We start from the raw sequence: 20,314 nt of genomic DNA, 5'->3' as shown, positions 1-20,314 counted from the left end.
TTTTCTCTCCAACATGCTATGGTTTATTCCACAATTTTGTTTTGTTTTTTTGACAATCCAGCAATCATCAGCAGCTTTCTTTATTCTATTCACCATAGCATGTCTCTTTCTCCATCCATCTAGATTATTCTGTAACAGATCTGTAAGATCCAGGATTACAATATGAATAGATAAAGCACACTCCTAAGAGAGTACTTCATAGATTGAGCTTTTCAATACTGAAGTGAAATCGATGGACAAGACATGGAAAGCCTTCAGTAAGAGTATAAAAATACAAAACTTGATAAAGTCACTACAATATGAGTAAAACACACCTCTGAACTCCTGAACACTTTCTTTGAGTTATACTGTACATAAAATCAACCGTATTATAAAATACGTAAGCCTGGAAAACTCTTGCATTCTCTGAATGTGAGTGTCTTTGCCCTCATGGGTCAGTCACAGTGTGAAGGACAAGTGAGTGAGTGGGGGACACAGAGAGAGGATGTATGGTGCCTCACTGGTACAGGAGGAAGTCTTGGATTCTGTGAGGAAGGAAAAGGCTTGATGCTCTGTGCAGCCGATTCCTGCCCAGGCTTCGCCGAATACAGAACCGACATAGCTGTGACAGAGAGCAGGGACCTGTCCAGGGCAGATAGCAGACAGTTGTTATGATACATAATAAAAATCGGTGCTGAGTTTGATAAAAGAGCCTTCGTACTTTGCCACGCACCTCTTTTCTGCAGTGCCGTTCTCACCGCACTGTTTGGTGTCGACAGATTCAAGGGAGTTTTTCCTTCCGCATTCCTCCAACACCCGTCGGCCCCGAAGTCCAGCAGAAGGTCCACAACGTTTGCTTCTCCGCATCGAACTGCAGCGTGTAAAGGACTGTCCTGCCTGCACCCGATCCGAACATCTGCTCCTATTCGTGCACACAAACAGACAAAAAGAGCCACACAAATGTGATAAAAGGCCATAAAAACCAAAACCACCCTTGTGTCCTCACAGGCTCCACCACTTTCTAATCGGAAATCTCAAACTATACAGAGTGAAAATTGGCGACTAATGGAAATATGAAAAGACGGGAACTTAGAGCAGAGCTATGAATATTATTAGATCATTTGAAGCCACATCTGACAGTTCTGCAAATTACACCAACAAATCTGCAAGTGCCATAAACATTATGAGCTGTCCTGAACTGTGAAATTGAAAATGGCGGGTAGACTGTGAATACAATCATCTGTCATTAGTTATTTCACAGCTTTAATTTTTCAGTCATTTTCAAATAATCTAATTATTTTCTTAATTAACGTACTGATAGCCTTATCTGTGAATACTGACAGTGTTATGCTTTATCATTTAAAGTGTCTTGTCTGAACCAACAGTCCCAAACTGAGAGACTCTCACTCACATTAGACAAAGTATCAAATCCTCGAACATGAGCCAGCAAATATGACTTGAAAAAAAAGAAGACCAAAACAAAACAGTTGCAGATTGATTTTCTGTTGATTAACTGATTAATCAATTAGCTGAGAAATCTCTGCAGCTTAAATTTATTGTATTTAGAAAAATCCTGAAATTATAGGATGTAGTATGATTAGGCAAGGCAAGTTTATTTATACAGCCTTTTTTTTTTTTTACAAACAGTTTGTCTCAAAGGGCTTTACACAGCATCATGACCCTCACATCAACTGAGGAAAACCCCTGTTAAAAGGAATTTTTTAAATAGGGAAAAAACATGAGAAACCTCAGGTTGGGCAACAGGACTCAGGACTGGCAGACTAAAGGCAGACAGACATAAAAACAGTTCACAACATGGACTATGGAAAAACATGGAAATGTAATTGTTTAGTTAACAAGAGCAGCTTCCTCTGGGCAGACTGGGCCATGTACAGGACGGGCAGCGAGAGCAGGCCAGCTTAATGGGAGAACTGGATGGCAGGCTGGCTCTTGCTACTTTGGAGTTGGGAATGATGGGAATAACAGTGTTTTAAAATAACAGTGCTACTTGTTTCAGTAACGAGTAATCAAAAAAGTAGGCTTATCCGTTTCCCCCGTTACAACGCTGTTACCGTTACTGACAATAAAATGCGCTGTAACTTGACTCAAGAAGTCCAATCAGAAAATAATACACCTGTTTAAGTGTAGGAAGTTATATATACACATTTTTAGTTCATCAACTGGTCGGAAAAAGACGTTTATCTGGTACTAACTCATGGTGAACCTGCCTGTGTGGAGGAATAGCTACTGAGTGAGTTGGTTAGTGCAGTAGTCAGATAAACAAAAAGTTCAAGTAATGGCACATATGAGCATTTTATTTAAAAAAAAAAAGTGACGCAATGGTTACTTTCCTTGTAATTAATTACTGTCATCAGTTTTTAACTAAGTTACCACGTGCCCAACACTGATTACTTTAACAATGTAAAGAACACAGTGTGCAGTCACACAGAGTGGATGGTCCCTCACAGAGAATAGCGGATATAACGATCTATAATGAAGTTAAAATCTCGTAAATGACGTCTCACCTCTGAAAACCTCAGTGCACTGATTTGATTTAGTTCATTATAACTGTCATACTGTCCAGCACAGAGACAAGATAATGTGTTTCCTTTCACACACTGGGAACAGGCGAATATCCAGCACTAACCTCATTGTACTTCCCTACCTGTTATGTAAGTCTTGTGAAATCACTCTGTATTTTGAACTGTATCGAGTTACTGAGAATTAGATTAGATTCAAACAAAAGGTGACACATCGAAGGGATAAACGGCTGTTTGTTTGTGTACAGTCAGATCATATTACCCGAGTGCAGCAGCAGCTCCACGCAGGCGGCGGCCCCGTTCAGGCAGGCCGAGTACAGCGGCGTCCCCAGCGCCGGCAGCTCCATGTCGATGTGAGCTCCGTAGGACAGCAGCAGCTCCACACACTCGCTGTGATCTGATGAAGAGACAACGCTGCATCAGGCTCACAGGGCTGTGACAACTGACAGACCATGCAGAGTTTACACCTGCGATAACATATTTATCTACACACACACCTTTCTTTGCGGCTTCGTGGATGGGCGATGCCATCTGGTAGGTGGTGCTGATGGAGACGCTGCGCTGCAGGATGAGCCTGACACACTCAGCACTCCCACTGCTGCACGAGTTGAAGAGAGGTGTGAGGCCGTCTGTGGACACTGTCTCCACCTGTGGAAGGATGTGAGCAGCAACTGGTTATTTTCTTTACTTATTTATCAGCGATTCATTTGGTCAACACACACAGAAGTATAAGATACACTGTATAATAATACATTTTATTCAACACTGTAGTTAATTTTTCTTGTTTTTTCAATGTTTAATTCTTAATTTTAAAGCATGTTGTAACTGTGTTTACAAAGCTACTACAATAATAAAGTTTATTATCATATTATTACATTTTATAATTGGACAGAATAGGATGGTGCGAAGTGATGTTGCTACTGTGGCTATTGGGTTATAATGAGAAATGCTTCTGTTATTACTCAGTTGACCCTGACAGATGTAAACATGGTGGATAAAATATTCAAAACAACTTCTCTATATAATGCATCACACCTTCAAAACAAATCTGTCCGCTGATGTAAGATTTAACCCCTCACTCCTGTTGGACTCACGGTGCATTTGTTAATAATAAAAAAAAAGATCATGGCTTGTGCAGCAGAACCAGAAACATCATCATAATATTTTTATTACACCCATTCCTCTTCTCTTCTTGCTCTCTGCTTCAAGAAAAACCCAACTGTCTTGAAATATTTTACTTTGAAGTTTAGTTAAAGTTAGTACAGTTCATTATCTAGTTTGTGGGGCTAGTCAGCCGACATCTAATATGAAAGAGGGTCGGTGCATTCAATATTCTGCTTCACTATTGACCTGTTGATTCTGATCAGAGTAAAAAAGTCCAAGTCAAAAGTGTTTGGTTTTTTTTACACATTTTTACAAGGTAAAGCTGTAATGCAACTAGATTTCTTAAACAGGATAACATGTTCTGATGTGGTTGTCCTTTTGCAAAAAGAAAAAGTGTAAAAAATGAAAAGTTTGTGTCTAATGCTGATTCATCCAGGTCTCATAAGTCATATATACTGTATATAGTATATACCCACCCAAAACAAAGACATTTGATATTTCTTACATTAGCTCCATTGTCCAACAAGAATTTGGCACAAACATAATGACCCCCGAGACAAGCCTCATGGAGGGGGGAGACTCTGTCCATGGTGAGTGTGTCCACATGGAAACCCTGCAGGGAGGATGAGAGGGTAAAACCATCAGATGTTTATTTCCTAGTGTCATCGTACATGTGTGTTTGTAAACATGAAGACAGATCCATCAGTTGCATTTACCTGGGCGACGAGGCTCCTCAGGTGGAGCAGTCTGCCGTGGTAGGCGGCCTCATGGAGCGGAGTTCGGTCCGACCAGGAGTCTGACACACAACAGAGAATAAGCTCAGCAGAGAGAGAGACTCCATGTTCCTTTACAGATGAAGCTGAGCGACCTGGCTCTCTGCTCATTGTGATGTTAAGATGACCTCATTTCAATATGCTGATCTTGCTTTTCCGGGTCAACCTGGCCCGTGAGCACCAAAACTTTCAGACAAATACGCATTCAAGTCAACTTTCAAATGCAAAGTCTTTCGGGTCTCAACCAACATGTAATTCTGATTTCACAGGAGTAACTTTGAAAAACCTAAAACCACTTGAAGATGCAGGATTTTATGTTGCTAAACATGAAGGTGTGTAAAATCAATGTACTGTTACTAGAGGGTTGGTAGATTTGTTCATGGAATACGAAATCTGATCCAGTTGTATGATACTAAAATCCATGTTAACAAAGAGAAACCACATACCAGCCATCAGCGAGTTGCACGCCAGCCCCCCGTAGATGTGCAGCGGGCTCTGCCACGACCGTGAGTACAGGGAAACCTCTGTCTGAACAGCAGCCATGATGAAAACGAAACAACAGCAGCTTGACTCCTCCACCACTGACCAGGACTTGAGCTCACCCAGTTGAGGTACACACGCAATCCTGGAGTTGGCCTTCCTCTACCTCTTATCTGCGTCCTTGGACACCTCCCCCCATTATCACCCCCCACCCACCCTCGTCCCAGTCCACGGACACAGTCTACAGTTTGTGCATATGAATGGCAGCGGGAATGGGGCCTGGAGTGGGACATCTTGAATAAAAGCACCTATGATGTGTGTGAAAACAGCTACAAACAGAGTGAAAAACACAAGCCTGAACTATTCTCTTCTCACCCTCTGCTTGTCTCAAGACAAACCCAACTGTCTTTAAATATTTTACTTTTAACTCTAGTTGGCTGAGTGGTACATCTTGACCAAAAGCACCTATGACGTGAGTGCATACAGCCACAAACAGAGTGAAAAACACAAGCCTGAACTGGTCTCTCAGACTGTGGATATGTTAGATACACAAGATCAGTGTGTCATAGTTCAAATCTGCCAAGAGTCGATTGGCATCGTCTCTGCCTGCATACTATTTGATCTACAGGAATGCAACACGTACGATACTGCCCACGGTTGTGCCTTACTTCCTCCTAAACCAGTTCTGAGAGTAGCTCCTTGCATCACTGGAAAAAAGTTTCACTCATGGAAACACACGTGCAACATTTGTGCATTTTAGACACAACAAAGTTCTGAATTTTCACTTTCAGCTTCGTCTACCTGGATTTGCGTAAAAACAAGTCTCTTTTGCCTGCATGATGTATTGTTCAACCTCCTGCTATGTAAATGCACATTGTTAGCCTTGAATAGCCAAGCCATCAAATCTGTGTCACCTCCGGTTTCACAGCTGCTCTGTGTTTTGTCTGGCACTCCAAACCCTCTCGCTTTTATAAAACTAATTCTTAGACAGTCGTCCTGCACTGCCTTATGTAATGGCTTTTAAGAGATGCAATTGCCACATACAGGCCGCAGACAATTTCATTAAAATAACGTGAAAATTTGTGAAACGTTTGACAGTGCACTTTATTTTCCAGAGCGAGTGCCTTGGAGTCACAACATCATCTTATAAAACTCTCAAGTTTCATAATAAATATGAAACAAAAAAAAGTTAATATAGACAAAAGAGTGAAGTTTGTGGTATCGAAATTAAACAAATTAAAACATTTAGCACTGATACAGAGCATCATGAGTAAAAATGAACACAGGTTACTGCAGTTTTGTGCAATGTAACAGTGAGTATACAATTAACCAGCCCTTTTACTCCCTCTGTTACGCGCTTTCTATTCTGTGGACTCCAAATAACAGTATAGATGCTTTCTCATTAAATCTGCAATTACAAAAATAAAATGCTCCCACACTCCAGGTCCCTTTGTTGCGTAAATGTAAACAATGTTTCAGGTTATTATGAGCACATTCAAAAAATTCAGTAGTCACGTATTTAAAAGGTCCAGTGTGCAGTTTGAGGCGAGGTGAAGGTGTGGTGGAGTGGTCACTGTGATGTAGTGGCACTTTTAGAGTGAGCTTTGTTTTTACTGCTCGTTTCCCGCTTCCACAGTCCCTGAGGGCCCGAAGCGTCCACGGCGACGTCCATTACCCGGTCCGGCACCAACCACTGCAGGAGCAGCAGGAACAGAAAGTCTAAAACGGCCACGAATGCGAAGATGGAGCCGGCGATGGGGCCGCAGTGAGTCCTGAGCCTCTGCAGCCGCCGGTCCAGAGGGAGCACCTCCTCTCCGGCCACTCTGTCGTACACCTGGGAGGGAGAGACACGGAGAGAGTGAGTGCGCAGGCTCGGCCGTGGGAACTGTCGGTACTTTCACAGAAGGAAAAGAGAAAGTTGAAGAAACTGGTTCAACAAGAAATTTGTTTACCAACATTATAATGACCTTTTGAATTCTTCAGACCAAAAATCTGATAGCCCTCCACCCACATCGAAACTAACATGTTTCTGTCACATTAAACTTTCAGTGATGCTATCTTATCTGGATGTCTATACACCAGACACTGGAGGAGAAAACATCCAAGAGGCTATAATCAAAATCTTTATAAGAAATGAGAAAGGGGTCTGTTGTTATTTAGAATTATTAAATGAATGACACGACCTGCAAAACCAAATTATTTAAGTCTGATTCCAAAATCCGACCTAAAGATTCATTTGCAGCTCATTTAAGAGATAAAGCAGTGAAACCATAGCCTCGTAAACCAGCCTCTCCCAGAAATGCATTTCATTTCACTTAATTTCACAGGGAGAGTCTGGCCTCATTCCCCCTGTAAGCGTATGGGAGAGGCTGGTTTACGAGGCTAGTGAAACCAGAAGATATGAAATACTTGAACGTGATCCAATGTACTGAAGGGACGCTGAGTTTCCTCTTTGTGGACCTACCTTTTCAGTCCTCTCGGCAACATTTCTCCAGGTGTACAGGTTTTTCACGCGGTCGTGGATGTAGGCGGGGGAGAGCACGGGGCCCGACCGCTGCTGGGCGATGACCGCTTCCAGACCGTCACACAACGAGCGTACGGTGGGCTCACACAGGGTAATCAGATCCTCAGGTAACACCTCGGGAATGCCCCCGACACGAGTGCTAACCACCTTAAAAATAAAACAAAAATCTGTTGTACACATTGTAGGAATACAAATACTAGCAATTATAGGCACCTGATACCCTTCCTTCTCTTGACCCAGATGTTTTAGCCAACTATAGGCCTATACATCTCCAAGGATGTATCCATCTTCCTGGAGCTACATGAACATCTGCACAGTAAAGAGCTCTTTGTAGCTTTCTAATCTGGATTCAGAGAACACCATAGCACTGAAACAGCAGTCAAAGTCTCTAACGATCTCCTCATAGCTTCAGACTACGGCTGCAACTAACTATTATTAGTTAGTTGCAATCTGTCGATTATTTAAACGATTAATCGATGAGTTGTTTGGTCAATAAAATGTTTTAATTTTTTTTGAAAATGTCAATCAGTGTTTCCCAGACTACAAGATGACGTCCTCAAATGTCTTGTTTTGTCCACAAACCAAAGAGATATTCAGTTCATTGTCATAAAGGAACAAAGAAACCAGAAATATTCACATTTAAGAAGCTGAAATCAGAGAATTTGGACTTTCTTTCTTTAAAAAAAACTACTCAGACCGATTATTCGATTATCAAAATAGTTGATGATTAATTTAATAATTGATTGTTGTTCGATTAATTGTTGCAGACAGAGGTTTTGTCTCTGTACTACTTGAACTTTTGGACCTCATTGCTGCATTTGACACCATCGATCACAGCATCCTGCTACAGAGACTAGACCATGAAACTAACTGGGATTAAAGGACCTGCCCTAAAATGGTTTGAGTCATACTTATCTGACAGGTTTCAGTTTGTTAATGTTTATAACGACCATTCGGAGTACAACAGAGTTACGTATGATGCACCACAGGGTTCAGTTTTAGAGCCAATTCTCTTCATTCTTTACATGCTCCCACTAAAGGATATACTGTAACGTCTGTCCGTCCTGGGTGAGGGATCCCTCCTCTGTTCCTCACCCTGAGGTTTCCTGAGGTTAAAGGGGGTTTCCTAGGGGTTTTCCCTCAGTCGATGTGAGGATGGGCAGAGGATGTTGTTATGATGTCATGTAAAGCCCATAGAGACGAACTGTTTGTATGGGATATACAAAATAAAATTGCCTTGCTTTTCCTGGCTCCAAAGTTTCAAATCTTGTCTGCTGAGTCTTTATCTCATAGTTTTTGTTTATTTATTCTGCCAAGCTTTTGGAGTCCCGCTTGAGTGAGTCACCTTCTGAAGAATTTGAGTTATTTTGTGCTCATCTGCCGTTAGTGAAGCTTCTCTAATACATGTGCCTTTTTTTTATATATAAACGGGATTACTATGCAATTGTTATTTCATTTACGTAATAATTGCTGATAGTGTCGTTTTCTCTTCCTCCAAGACACACTCGGTCAGAATTTCCCAGTTACATGTGATTGACTGGTCAGCTAGTCTCTGACATTTACAACTCCACTTCCGCCACAGACTTCCCTGGCATTTTGATCTTTCAGTCTCTCTTTGTGTCTTCTCCCTTTATTTTCCCCTTGTGTGTGTGTGTGTGTGTGTGGGTGTGTGTGTGTCGAGCGGCCACCTACAACCACAGGAAATCTGTAACATTTTAACATGTTCAGCTATGTCGTCAATTGTACTTATTTGAATGAGCTTCAACAGGGCTGTTGGTAAAAGTAATGGGCTAACCAAATATTTGGTTTCGGTCCTGTTTTATTTAAATAAAGGGCAGTGTTGTTTAATCTAAATCCTCTTTAGACATCTGTATATGTTTACTTTGCTTTGTGTTGCAACACACAGGACTGTACAAACCAAAATGTGTTGCGACATCAAAATTAACTTTGCTTAGAGATGAAAACAAAATGTGTTTGTCTGTATTTTTTTGATAAAATGAGTTTCTAAAGCAGTGACAGCTGTATTATTAAACATTGCCTGTCTGCCCTTAATGACACACTATGCTGTTTAAACTGTTGCATGAGAAGCAGCAGACCTGCAGTCCACAGCTGGCTCCCTCTACAATGGCCATGCAGAAGGCTTCTGTCAGCGATGTGTTGAGGAAGATGTGACCCTGCACCAGAACGCCACGGACATCTTTATGCTCCAAAGCCCCGAGCAGACGAACCCTGCAGGATTTCAAATGAAAGAAGTTAGACCCATATACAGTTGTGCTCATAAGTTTACATACCCTGGGAGATTTTATAAAATATGTACAACACATTTAATAGGATTCAAATTAAACTATAAGACACACCAAAATGACCAACAAACTTTTGTTGGTCTACCTGGCTGTGGCTTGGTATCAACAGAACCTCTCAATTTCCACTTCTATAATGAAAGTTTGAACACTGCTGATTGGCATTATCAAATCTTTGGATATATTTTTATAACCTCCTCCCTCAGGTCTTTTGACAGTTCTTTTGCTTTCCCCATGGCTCTGAATCCAGCAAAGGCAGTGCAGCAATGGATGAAATGTGCAGGTGTTTGTCAATAGCCCAGAATCTCACTGACTTTTTGTACACAGACACAAATTACAAGCAAACACGTCTCAACCTGTCTGTGTCAATTTGTGTGTAAATTATCAGTCCAAAACTTTAAGGGTATGTCAACTTTTGATCAAGGCCATTTGGGTGGTTCCACATGATCTAAAAAGAGCAAACAATTGTGTGATGGTTTTGCATGATCAATTATATTCTCTGAAATATGGCCAATATTTCACAAGTTCTGCCAGGGTATGTAAGCTTATGAGCACACAACTGTAATACCAAGTATGCACACAAATCCAATGTGTAACACAAACCTCAAATGCCATCCATACACACCACTACTGCTTTTTTTTGAATAATTCAAGATATGTTAAAGAGCATCATCAGCTGTCAACAGAAAATGTGACTCCCTGACATACCATAGTGGTGAAGGCGGTGTCATTTTTATCAGCTTTTCTCCTCGTGACTGGATCTCTTTAATATGAAGTGTTTTGACAGAGACCATATCCTGAAAGAGGTTTAATGTTCCTCAGGAAACATGAGCAGTACCTGTCATGTAGCTGGTATTTCTCTCTCACTTCCTCCAACACAATTCTCTTCGGTCCCTCTCCACCAATGAGGAAATCCAGATATGGATGTTTGAGGCAGAGCTCGGGGATTATTCCACCAAGAAGATCAATTCCTTATCACAAGAAGGGAGAGTAGAAATTTGGTTTCACAATGTATCAAATGCAATACAAATACTACAACATTTCTGGGATTAGTGTGGCAGACGAGTATGTAGATTTGAGAATTTTAACACAATGTGACGATTGTGTTTGTTCATTTTTTAGATAAGCATTACACCAATATGATTCTGTAAACTTGGCAAACCTCTTCTACCTGCTGAAACCCATGTCTTTGTTTTGTTATGTACTAGTACCATGTTAAATGCCATGTACAATCAAGCTAAAGTGCATTACAACAGTGTACCCCCACTTTTTCTTCTTTTTTCTTTCTTTCTCATTTGCCTGTGAATGTCTCCTTACCCCATTTCTTTATTTATTTACTTTCTTTATATATTTATATATGTAGCCCAGTGGTATTTGTTTTTGGGCAGGTGTGTGTGTGGGTGGGTATGTGCATGGTTATCACTTCACTTTTTAAAGACCTGGGCAGCATTTTAACTTGAAAAACAAACTTGTCAGTGCTCTCTTGTAGACAAAACATAAAAGGCAAAACCATGCTCTACTTATTATAGTTTTGACATTCTGTGTTTGCATGTTGCCAAAGAGGGAAGATACTGTATAAATAAATGGATGTGATAATCTAAAATAAGTAACGATGTAGGCGAGTTACTGATTCATGCTTGTGGTAAAGAATTTTTCTTTTTCAATAACCAGATTAAACTGTAACAGCAGTTGTATGAATGAAGTGTCAATGATTTATACCAAGACCTGAACTTTGGACCTCACACAAAAGTGTATCATCTTATAAACTGTGCCGCTCTACTGCCTTGATTACAGCCTTGTAAAATGTCTGGCTCACTGTACCTTTGCGGTAGACGAGGCGGCTGATCACAACGATAGTGATCCTGCCCTCTTGGCGCTGGCTGGGGTCTGGAGTGAAGTCCGTAGGGTCGACGGCGTTGGGAATAACGGACACGATTTCCGGGTTTAGAGCCGCACGCAGCACTGTGTTCTCCTTGCTGGTGTATGACACACACACAATGTGGCTGGTGTCGCACAGCGTCACAGTCAGAAGCTTGTTGGTCAACACAGAGCTGACGTCCGCAAAGCCGAACAGTGAGTGGTCAGTGAACACCTGTAAGTGAAAAAACACTCTTAGTATCAACTGTGATGGGAAAACCTAACATATGTTTGACCAGGGCCGTTGTATAGGGGAGAAAGGTGATGATAATTCTAGGGGCCCAGCGCCCAGTAGGGCCCACAAAAAAACCCCAGTAGTCTAATCTTTGTATGACTGAATTATTCTGCATAATACCCTGACTAATACTCATAGTAATGCTGCATTAGCATCAAAACAAAGTAGGCTAAATAAAAAATGATAATACATACGTAGTCTAAGAAAAAAAGTGGAAAAGTCAGGGGTCAGGGGCCCACTTTAGTATTCTTTCAGGGGGCCCAGAATTCCTAGCAACGGCCCTGTGTTTGACCACATAATGAGTCACGAACCGTGTTAAGGCCCATGGTTTTAGCGTGGAACAGTGCATCATGGCCCATAGCGGAGAACGAGCTGTGTGCGTGCACCACGGTGATGCGCTCCCTGACAAAGACGCAGCGCAGCAGCGGGAGGCTGTGGAAGCAGGTGGTGGCGGTGGACTGGTTGTACATCACCTGAAGGGGCAGGTAATACACCTTCAGTCCATTGGTCAGGTACCTGATGCCCTTCCTCTCGCCGTAGGCGTGGGTGGCAATCACCACCTTGTGTCCCTTCTCAATCAGACACTGGGAGAGCTGGTAGATGTGACTTTCTACTCCGCCCATGTTGGGGTAGAAGAAGTCAGACACCATGCAGATGTTGTGCTTCCTGCCGGAAACTCTGACGGACTCTGCAGATGCTCCAGAGACTCCCTGAGACGACGGCTTATTGGCAGCTGCTGCTCTCCTTCGTTGGCCCATTGTGTGGCGGTCCGCTTCCCCAGCGCTGGAATAAGTTGATTCAACAGTTCAACATCAACAGAAAACAATTAATAACAGAACTCTGATAGATGGTTTATAAAATTACAATTACAAATCACATACATCCCACAATGAGAATATAAGCTGCTGAATCACTTTGTTGATGAACAAAACTGATGACTGATTTACCACTATCCAAGTCATTTCATAACAAAGGCTTCATAACGAAACTCTCATCACACTTATCTTCAAGAGCCAATTGTGACGTCTACAATTTCCTACTTTTGTTCAGGTTGACAATTCCAGTATCAGTTCGAAACTCAAGAGGAAGGAACTGCAGCGCTGAGATCAGATGAGATCAATTGTGTCAACACTTCCCATGACCACACTGTCACCTCGGTCATGATGCTCTGTCAGACACATTAACCCTAACCCAGGGGAGGGATCCAGACTAACGGGCTTTACTTTCTTTTTTTAAGAGTGCAAGCAGAAAATTTAGTCAACCACCACTGGCCACCCCAGGCAAATTTACTGGTTGCACATGCGCAGGTAGATTAAATTTTTTAGGAGCAGTCAGGAGCCCTGCCCTAAAAAGTCAAAAGTCATTCTGGACAACAAGTTTCTCAAATGCATTAAGTATTATTCCATCATAGAAAGAGTTACATGTTGACTTCTGAATTACTATGGATCTGACCTTTAAAAATATATATATATATTATTTATTTTTTTGGATCCCCAGTGGAGTGTATCTGCGATTAGATGATCTAGTAGAGTTTACACCTGATTTCAAACCCATGTCCACATGCTTTAACTGCACTGCTGCTGTCAGTGTCTTCGCAGCCGTCCTCAGATGACATATCATAGTGACTACAGCAGTTTAGAAAATATTCTAGGATAAAATGCTACTTCAACTCCAATGTATAACCCGAGTCCGACTAGAGTTTATTTTTCTTTTCCTTTCCTTAGCTAACATATAATATTACCATTCATGTATCCCTCGTCTATTCCTGCACATACGGTATTAGCACCGAGATAAACGCACTCATATTTAACCACTCGGCCGACATGTGCAGAACTTGGTTGTCCTTATCCAAACCGCCTTACCGTGGACAAGCTGTCAATCCTGTTCCAGGCTGTGAAAACACATAGAAGTGTTATTTACATACAGCTTCATTTCTGCTCGCTAGCGCTCTGGTAGCCACTTAGCCGCCCGTATCACTTCCTGGTGTTCCACTACGTCACGTCAGACGCAGGAGACGCAGGCAGGGGCGTAGCCTACGTAAATCAGCGTAAATCTGTTCCCATGGATCTATTATAATACATCCATGGTTGTTCCAAGAAAAGTTCTGCTGTCACGACGCCTTGAGTAAGACTTGTATTTCTGCTGATGTAGTAAAATATGAATAAAAAATAAAAATAAAAGAAATCTTATGACAGAGGTTATGAGACATTTAGAGCTGGAGAAAATCAGATTTTCACTGAAAAATCAGGAAAGAAAGTTCTATAGTATTTGGCAACCGTTTATTGATTATTTTAACCACAACATAGTCTGAGGGCAATAGAAATGCTCTTCTAGAAGGAAAGACTTTGTATTTTATTTTATTCTATTTTTTTTATATATTATACACATATATATATATATTTATTTTTCCCTGTCTCTGTTTAGTTTTTATCTCCCCCCTTTTTTTTTTTTTACTTTTGAAGAGTGTATACATTTGGGTATGTATAATCTTTTTTATTTCCTTTTTTTATTTTTAAATTAATCCCCTTCATCTGTCTATTTTTCATTAGAGATACATAAGTTAATACAATTTAAATGACCCTTTTTATGTAAACGTGTACGTATAAATGTGTATGATGTCTGTTGTGTCTGATGTGTTCTATGTTCAAAATGAGAAAAATCAATAAAGAGAGTTGGAAAAAAAAAAAGAAAGACTGCTATCAGCAGATAGCCTAGGCCTACTGCTTGAAATGACTTCCTATTCGCTATGGTATTCGCCAAGTTTATATCCTCAGTAAAAAGAGGAAATGATGATGGACCCGTAGCTCATTCACATTGTGTGAAGGTTTCTGCTTCAGTTGTTAGAAATAGTAATTTGAAACTTATTTCACAAGAATTTTGGCAACAGCCAGCAATCGCCAGCTGTTTCTCTCTCCTCTGGTGGTCTGATTGTATGTTCATTCGTTTCGGTGAATAATGCAATAGCTTCATGTCCTCACTGCTGGAATTTGTTTATTTGGGTCTCAGGTCTATTGGCCTCTCCGCTTCTTACATTATTTGGGATACAATAAACTAACTTCAAACATACATTTTACATGGGCCTTACAATAAATGCTCAAGTTCTATTCCACCCCTCACTGACATCTGACATCCATGTGTACATTAGCCTATTGACAGGTAGTACCAACTCAGTAAATTTCTGTTTATTATTTATTATGTGTTTACATGGCAATGCATTATGCATGTGGTTGCTGAAAAAAGGGAAATGGCAAAGTTTTACAGGGAAATGAAATCACAATTTTACATCCTGCTTTTTCCTATAAAACTTTATTTTTTTCCCCCTCTGGCCCATGAACTTATCTTACAGAAAAGTGAATAAACATTGAGGTGTACCATGACAGCTTAACCTCATTTCAGGGTGATGATGTCACCTTAGGAAAAAGAAACAAAAAGAACACATTTCTTTGATTTAGTTTTGTTTACCCGTCTTATTTTCCCACACATCTAACATCTCTCTCTCGCTCTCTCTCACACACACACAGTGCTGAATGTTGCCACATTTCTTGTCAAAAAGGCATGACTTTGTTCAACAATTCTCAACATGTTTCTGCATGGTGTTTATGGTGTTCTGTTACCAAGAATGTGGTGCACCGACCATACTTCAAGGTAATTCACATAGAGAAAGCAGACATGATAATGACAATAACATAAGAAATGCCACAAATATGCCAAAGGTCACCCCTCCAAACCCTCATGTACTAAATGTTATATACATTTTCTTTATTTACAAAAGGTGAAACATTCATTGCCCTCAGTAAACTACAAAGTTCTTGTAGAAGAACAGCTTTCAACACACCCTTGTCCAAGGACCTTTATGAGAAAATCACAGTGTGTAGTGGCCCATGGGCATAAACATTTCATACAAATATACAATACAGCATAGCATTCATTTAAAGTGAAAAATTCATCATTTTTATGAATTAACTAATGAATACAGTTTATAAGAGTGTCCTGCACCTTATCTGCACTTATAAAATTGGCACATTCATATTAAAATTCATATATTTACACATGCAAATGATGGCTCTTAAAGTGTATCTGCAGGCTAACCATCAAAGTACATTCATCATTAAATGGCTCAGTTTTAGTTTTAGTTTTGATGATGAATTTTCTTCTCTTGGACAACTGTTATAACTGATATAAATATCGGTTCATCCTTAAGCTGGGGGAGAATATATCAACCTGCAAGATTTCACAAAATGGACAGTATTGTCAGAAACAAGAATCCACGATACAGGATGCAACCTGCCTGTAAACAGTCTTTGCATGGACATGATACAGTCATGACTAACCACCATTCAGTAGTGTCACAACTTTCACACTGGAGTTTGTCTTATCCAATTCAGCACTCAAACGTGTCCATCTCCCCTTCTGATACCCTGGGTTGACCCCTTAATTAAACACAAGAGAAAAATATGTATGAGAAATAGTTTCCATTGCACCATTCATTCACAATGATCAATGCAAAAATTAAACTGGTGGCACCTGGATGTGTTGCACAACTCTGGTTTAACCAGTTCTATAAAACTACTACAGTGGAAAAAAAAACAATATAGAGTCGAGTATTATGCTGTTAAAAAAAACTGGTTAACCAACTCACCGTGAAATTTTCCAACGCTGCCACAAAGCAAGGGAAAGTACAAACACCACCCCAATGGGAATAACTTTGTAGTATCTCATCACATATTTTGGACTAGGGTCTTTAAGGGTATCTGGCAACATAAAAGAAAAAAATAATAAATCACAGACTTAATGGACTTGAACAACCCAATACTACCTCAGGAGTTATGTGAATGCAGTTGGGATTAATATCAAATGCTTTTAATTTGGTTATGGTAATGGAAATTGTATTAGTCCCATCTTCTCCTTTTTTTCTGCTTTATTTTCAGTAATACACATTCACACAAAATGTATGCATATGTTCCAGACAACATGATCTAAATCTACGACAACCAAAGAATCCCAACTGTTCCAAAACAAACACAATGTCCCATCCTCTCCAAGACAAAATTAGAATAAATATTTACCAGGAGTAGGGTTGTTTCTTTCGGCTTTCTTCTGTTCTGTTGGAGAGAGAAGATGAGAGAAGTTTAACTTAAAAAAGATTCTGGTGTAAATTCATGGATGAGTGATGCTGCAGATATGCAGAGTGAATAAATTAATATTACTCACCAGAGATGGTTAGATTTATTCTAGAATACTTGTACATTTCGTCAATATAAAAACTGCATCTGTATTCTCCCTGGTCATTGGTTGTGATGTTGATTAGAAGAAGGGAACAGTTGCTGCTGTTTTCAGCCACAAATACTTTGACTTGGTCCCTGCAACTTGTGATGGCTGAATTGTTGTTTATTTTACATCGTGGTGATTGCCAACTAAACGCTGCGCTCGGATTTCTGTTTGTGCAGTTGCATGGCAGAAGAACGCTCTTTCCCGAGATGCCATTGATACTAGGCACCTCATCATCACCTGCAGGAGAAAAGACAACTCTGGATTAGTTCAGTTCTCAAAACAGCTGTTTTAACAGCTTGAGACATTATATTTCCCATTTTTGTGAATGTTTTCATTCATTTTAATCTCTTCAAATTCAGCACAAACATTCACTTGGACTAAGCAGTTCATTCAGACTCAAGGATGGTGGTGGTGGTGGCCACGGACATTTTTGTAGATTTGGCAAAAACAGTCACTTAGACCCTTTGATTAGGTTTTGGAGGACAAAGGTCAAGGTTGCAATGGAACTTTTGTTAATGTAATAACTAAACTAACTCATGGATTCATACACTAATTATGACACAATCTAATCCAAATTACTAACTACAATTTAACAAATTAACTAAAAAATAACTTCTTTTTTTTTTTTACATTGAAAGATGAGATCAAAGACACAGTATCAAGTATAAGGATTAGATGATTTCCTGTAACAATGTAAGATTCTACGAAAGCACTTCTAGCCATTGTTCTGTGCTGAAACTCAGGAAAGGGCACATGTCCAGCAGCTTTCCTTTGTTGTGCTTCCTGTGGTGTCTTTCACTTTCTCTCTCTCTCTCTGAAGCAGATTTTTAAGAGCGATGAAGAGGAATCTGTTTTAGAAATTAGAAAGCCCCTTTAAAGTGTTTAGCTCAGTTGGTAGAGCACCCGCCCCATGTGTTGAGGCTACAGTCCTCACTCCCTTTCAAATCCCACGTCGAGCGGCCCTATCTCGCGTGTCATCTCGTTTTTACATGTGTTTACATGAGAGGAAATGTTTGTAAATACAATTTTCTGAAATTATTCCACATCTGCATCGTTATCCCCTTTTTCTATGTAGCTACATGCTATTTCTCATATCTGTCTTTCTTCACTCAATTTCTGCTACGGGCTGTGCACATTTTACTGACCCAGTTTGAGTAACAGACTCTTGGCTTTGCTGTTCAAACACAAAGCTCCCACTCCCGTGACAATGCACACTCCATTGATAAGGAAACCAAAAGACAACAGATGTTGTTCAGTACCGATACCAAACAGAGAGATAGAGATCAAGATTGCTTGAAGCAGACGGACAAATGCCATGATTCTATTTTTATTCATACACTTTTTCACTAAAGGTTTGCACTGCTGGAAACTGTATCAAGTAGCAAGAGGGAAATCAAACAGTGACATATTTATCCTATAAATCTACTTTTATCTGTATATTTTAATAGAATACCTGTCTTAGCAATCACAAAGAATTCGAAGAAGACGAAGATTTAAGTGTGGTTTAGGCATTGCACCACTGGAGTATTGTGATTTTTTTCCAAATTCTTTTGTTTTAATTTATCATTGATAACATTGTGTTTTAACCTGTTGGTCAGGTGAGAACATTAATTTTGTTTATTTCCAACATGGTCCCAGATGTCAAAAAATATAGATAGATATGGAAGGATAAGTAAGCCAATAAATATCCACATCAGTATGAAACGATTAAAAGGAGTACTGCATAAATAGCCTTTCACCTCATTCCACAGGTAGGTGGTGACCTCACGTATATCCTGTTCCTTTTCCTTTTACACTAGCAACATAAGAAAATGTATTGGATTGATATCTCCTCTAGAGTCTCAAAAACATCAAAATGCAATTGACTATGAGCATATTACCAGGGTAATAGCCACACTATCAGTGTTTGTTCAGTGAAATACAACCAGGTGATCTTAAACAGGCTGCTTCTGTTGAGCATGGTGTTGAATCTGACAAATAAGTGAGTTGATTTTGTAGTTAATCCCACATGCACTAGTACAAAAACCGAAATAGGAGAACACAGTTTTTGTTTGATTAGTTTGACTGATGGGGATCAGAGATTGTTTTATCAAGCAAACCTGTGCTGAGCTGCCTGACAAGTCACATCACATACTGTAGGTTATCTGAATGAACTTCGCCACTTTTACTACCACTTCTCCAAATTAAGTAGGCTAACTCAGGCATGTAGTCAGCAGAGATTATTAGTCAGTCACCAAAGTAATCGCGTAGCCAGTAGCATATGCATATGTAGCCTATACATTTAATTATTTGCTTACTTTATGTGTTTAATCTGTGGTTGAAATCTTACCTGAGACAATTAACAACACCAGCGCCCCCAGAAATATCCTCATGTTGCCGGTGAGCATGATTTAATAGAATATAAAGCTATATAAAGCTGTAGGCTACAGTAACTTTACAGCAAGGACTGCTGGAATCTGACCTGTGTTACTAAGATTAAAATGCCAGGATCCGACCTAGGCTGTTATAATCATGTAGTCCGTGAACAGAGCAAATAATCTACACAACCACTCTCGGTGAGTGCGGAAAAGTGAAAGCTGTCAAGTCCAACACGATGTCCTCTTTCAGGGGGTGTTGGCTTTCATACACGTGGAAAATCCCGCCTCCTAGGGGAAACGTAATCACTGTAAAATACACTACTCATAGAGAAGACAGCTGCAGGAGACAATAGTAGGCCTATAGGCCTAATGTTGTTTTTTTTCATAGCGTCACGATTTCTGTCTGCAGGCTACTTTTTCTGTGCAGATAATGTGTGGTTTAAATGTTTGTTTATGTATCCCACCCACAACAAACAATCATAATGTCCCACGGCGTTTCGCCCACATAATAACATAAAGCATCGGCCCAGAGGGACTGATAACACGGGCCAATTTCTTTCTTTCTCTTTCTTTTTATTTATTCCAACCAAGGGAATTTCACAATTTGACAATATCATCACAACATTTCTTCCATTGGTTGGAAAGGAGCATCTTATATGCCTGCCCCTACCATCTTAGCCTACTTCAGTTCAGTTTCCTTTTATTGTCATTTAACAGTGTGAAGCACAACGAAAATTAGGTGCGTCTCTGCCAATAATTAAATTTCTTTAAAAAAAAAAAGGATAAAAGAATATACAAAGAGAGGTAATTGAAGGGGGAAATGCAGTAGTCCCA

The 20,314-nt window shown here is 40.1% G+C and overlaps 3 protein-coding genes across 3 annotated transcripts; all 3 read right to left on the bottom strand.

Annotated features, from left to right (window-relative positions):
- Positions 1-464: 464 nt before the first annotated feature.
- On the bottom strand, positions 465-5,009 carry asb11 (ankyrin repeat and SOCS box containing 11). Its single transcript, XM_085764635.1, has 7 exons — positions 4,843-5,009; positions 4,340-4,419; positions 4,129-4,236; positions 3,017-3,167; positions 2,782-2,916; positions 713-901; positions 465-621 (listed from the first exon to the last, which is right to left on the bottom strand). The coding sequence occupies exons 1-7, from the start codon at positions 4,937-4,939 to the stop codon at positions 497-499; spliced, it is 885 nt and encodes a 294-aa protein (XP_085620761.1). The 5' UTR covers positions 4,940-5,009; the 3' UTR covers positions 465-496.
- Positions 5,010-5,963: 954 nt separating this feature from the next.
- piga (phosphatidylinositol glycan anchor biosynthesis, class A) lies at positions 5,964-13,843 on the bottom strand. Its single transcript, XM_085765401.1, has 7 exons — positions 13,715-13,843; positions 12,164-12,635; positions 11,522-11,792; positions 10,539-10,671; positions 9,497-9,629; positions 7,341-7,547; positions 5,964-6,710 (listed from the first exon to the last, which is right to left on the bottom strand). The coding sequence occupies exons 2-7, from the start codon at positions 12,608-12,610 to the stop codon at positions 6,447-6,449; spliced, it is 1,455 nt and encodes a 484-aa protein (XP_085621527.1). The 5' UTR covers positions 12,611-12,635; positions 13,715-13,843; the 3' UTR covers positions 5,964-6,446.
- Positions 13,844-15,144: 1,301 nt separating this feature from the next.
- On the bottom strand, positions 15,145-19,680 carry LOC146965156 (uncharacterized). The gene is made up of 5 exons (XM_085764288.1): positions 19,453-19,680; positions 17,064-17,360; positions 16,919-16,954; positions 16,492-16,603; positions 15,145-16,270 (listed from the first exon to the last, which is right to left on the bottom strand). Exons 1-5 carry the CDS (start codon positions 19,508-19,510, stop codon positions 16,234-16,236), a joined length of 540 nt encoding a protein of 179 aa, XP_085620414.1. The 5' UTR covers positions 19,511-19,680; the 3' UTR covers positions 15,145-16,233.
- Positions 19,681-20,314: the final 634 nt, after the last annotated feature.

Source organism: Trachurus japonicus, chromosome 21, assembly GCF_045865225.1.
Source record: "Trachurus japonicus isolate A0001 chromosome 21, Traja_1.0".
Taxonomy (NCBI): Eukaryota; Metazoa; Chordata; class Actinopteri; order Carangiformes; family Carangidae; genus Trachurus; species Trachurus japonicus.
The sequence above is the reverse complement of the archived record's forward strand: the minus strand, read 5'-3'. Positions and strand labels throughout refer to the sequence as shown.

Excerpts from the sequence above, each read along its gene's own strand:
- asb11 (XM_085764635.1), bottom strand. The coding sequence starts at position 4,939 with ATGGCTGCTGTTCAGACAGAGGTTTCCCTGTACTCACGGTCGTGGCAG. Across the intron at positions 2,917-3,016 it reads CCACGAAGCCGCAAAGAAAG|ATCACAGCGAGTGTGTGGAG; the intron begins GTGTGTGTGTAG and ends TCTCTTCATCAG. Across the intron at positions 902-2,781 it reads GGAGCTGCTGCTGCACTCGG|GAGCAGATGTTCGGATCGGG; the intron begins GTAATATGATCT and ends GTGCACGAATAG.
- LOC146965156 (XM_085764288.1), bottom strand. The coding sequence starts at position 19,510 with ATGCTCACCGGCAACATGAGGATATTTCTGGGGGCGCTGGTGTTGTTA. Across the intron at positions 17,361-19,452 it reads GGTGTTGTTAATTGTCTCAG|GTGATGATGAGGTGCCTAGT; the intron begins GTAAGATTTCAA and ends TTTCTCCTGCAG. Across the intron at positions 16,271-16,491 it reads CAGCGTTGGAAAATTTCACG|GGTATCAGAAGGGGAGATGG; the intron begins GTGAGTTGGTTA and ends GGGTCAACCCAG.
- piga (XM_085765401.1), bottom strand. The coding sequence starts at position 12,610 with ATGGGCCAACGAAGGAGAGCAGCAGCTGCCAATAAGCCGTCGTCTCAG. Across the intron at positions 10,672-11,521 it reads CCGCCTCGTCTACCGCAAAG|GAATTGATCTTCTTGGTGGA; the intron begins GTACAGTGAGCC and ends TCTTGTGATAAG. Across the intron at positions 9,630-10,538 it reads AAATACCAGCTACATGACAG|GGTTCGTCTGCTCGGGGCTT; the intron begins GTACTGCTCATG and ends GAAATCCTGCAG.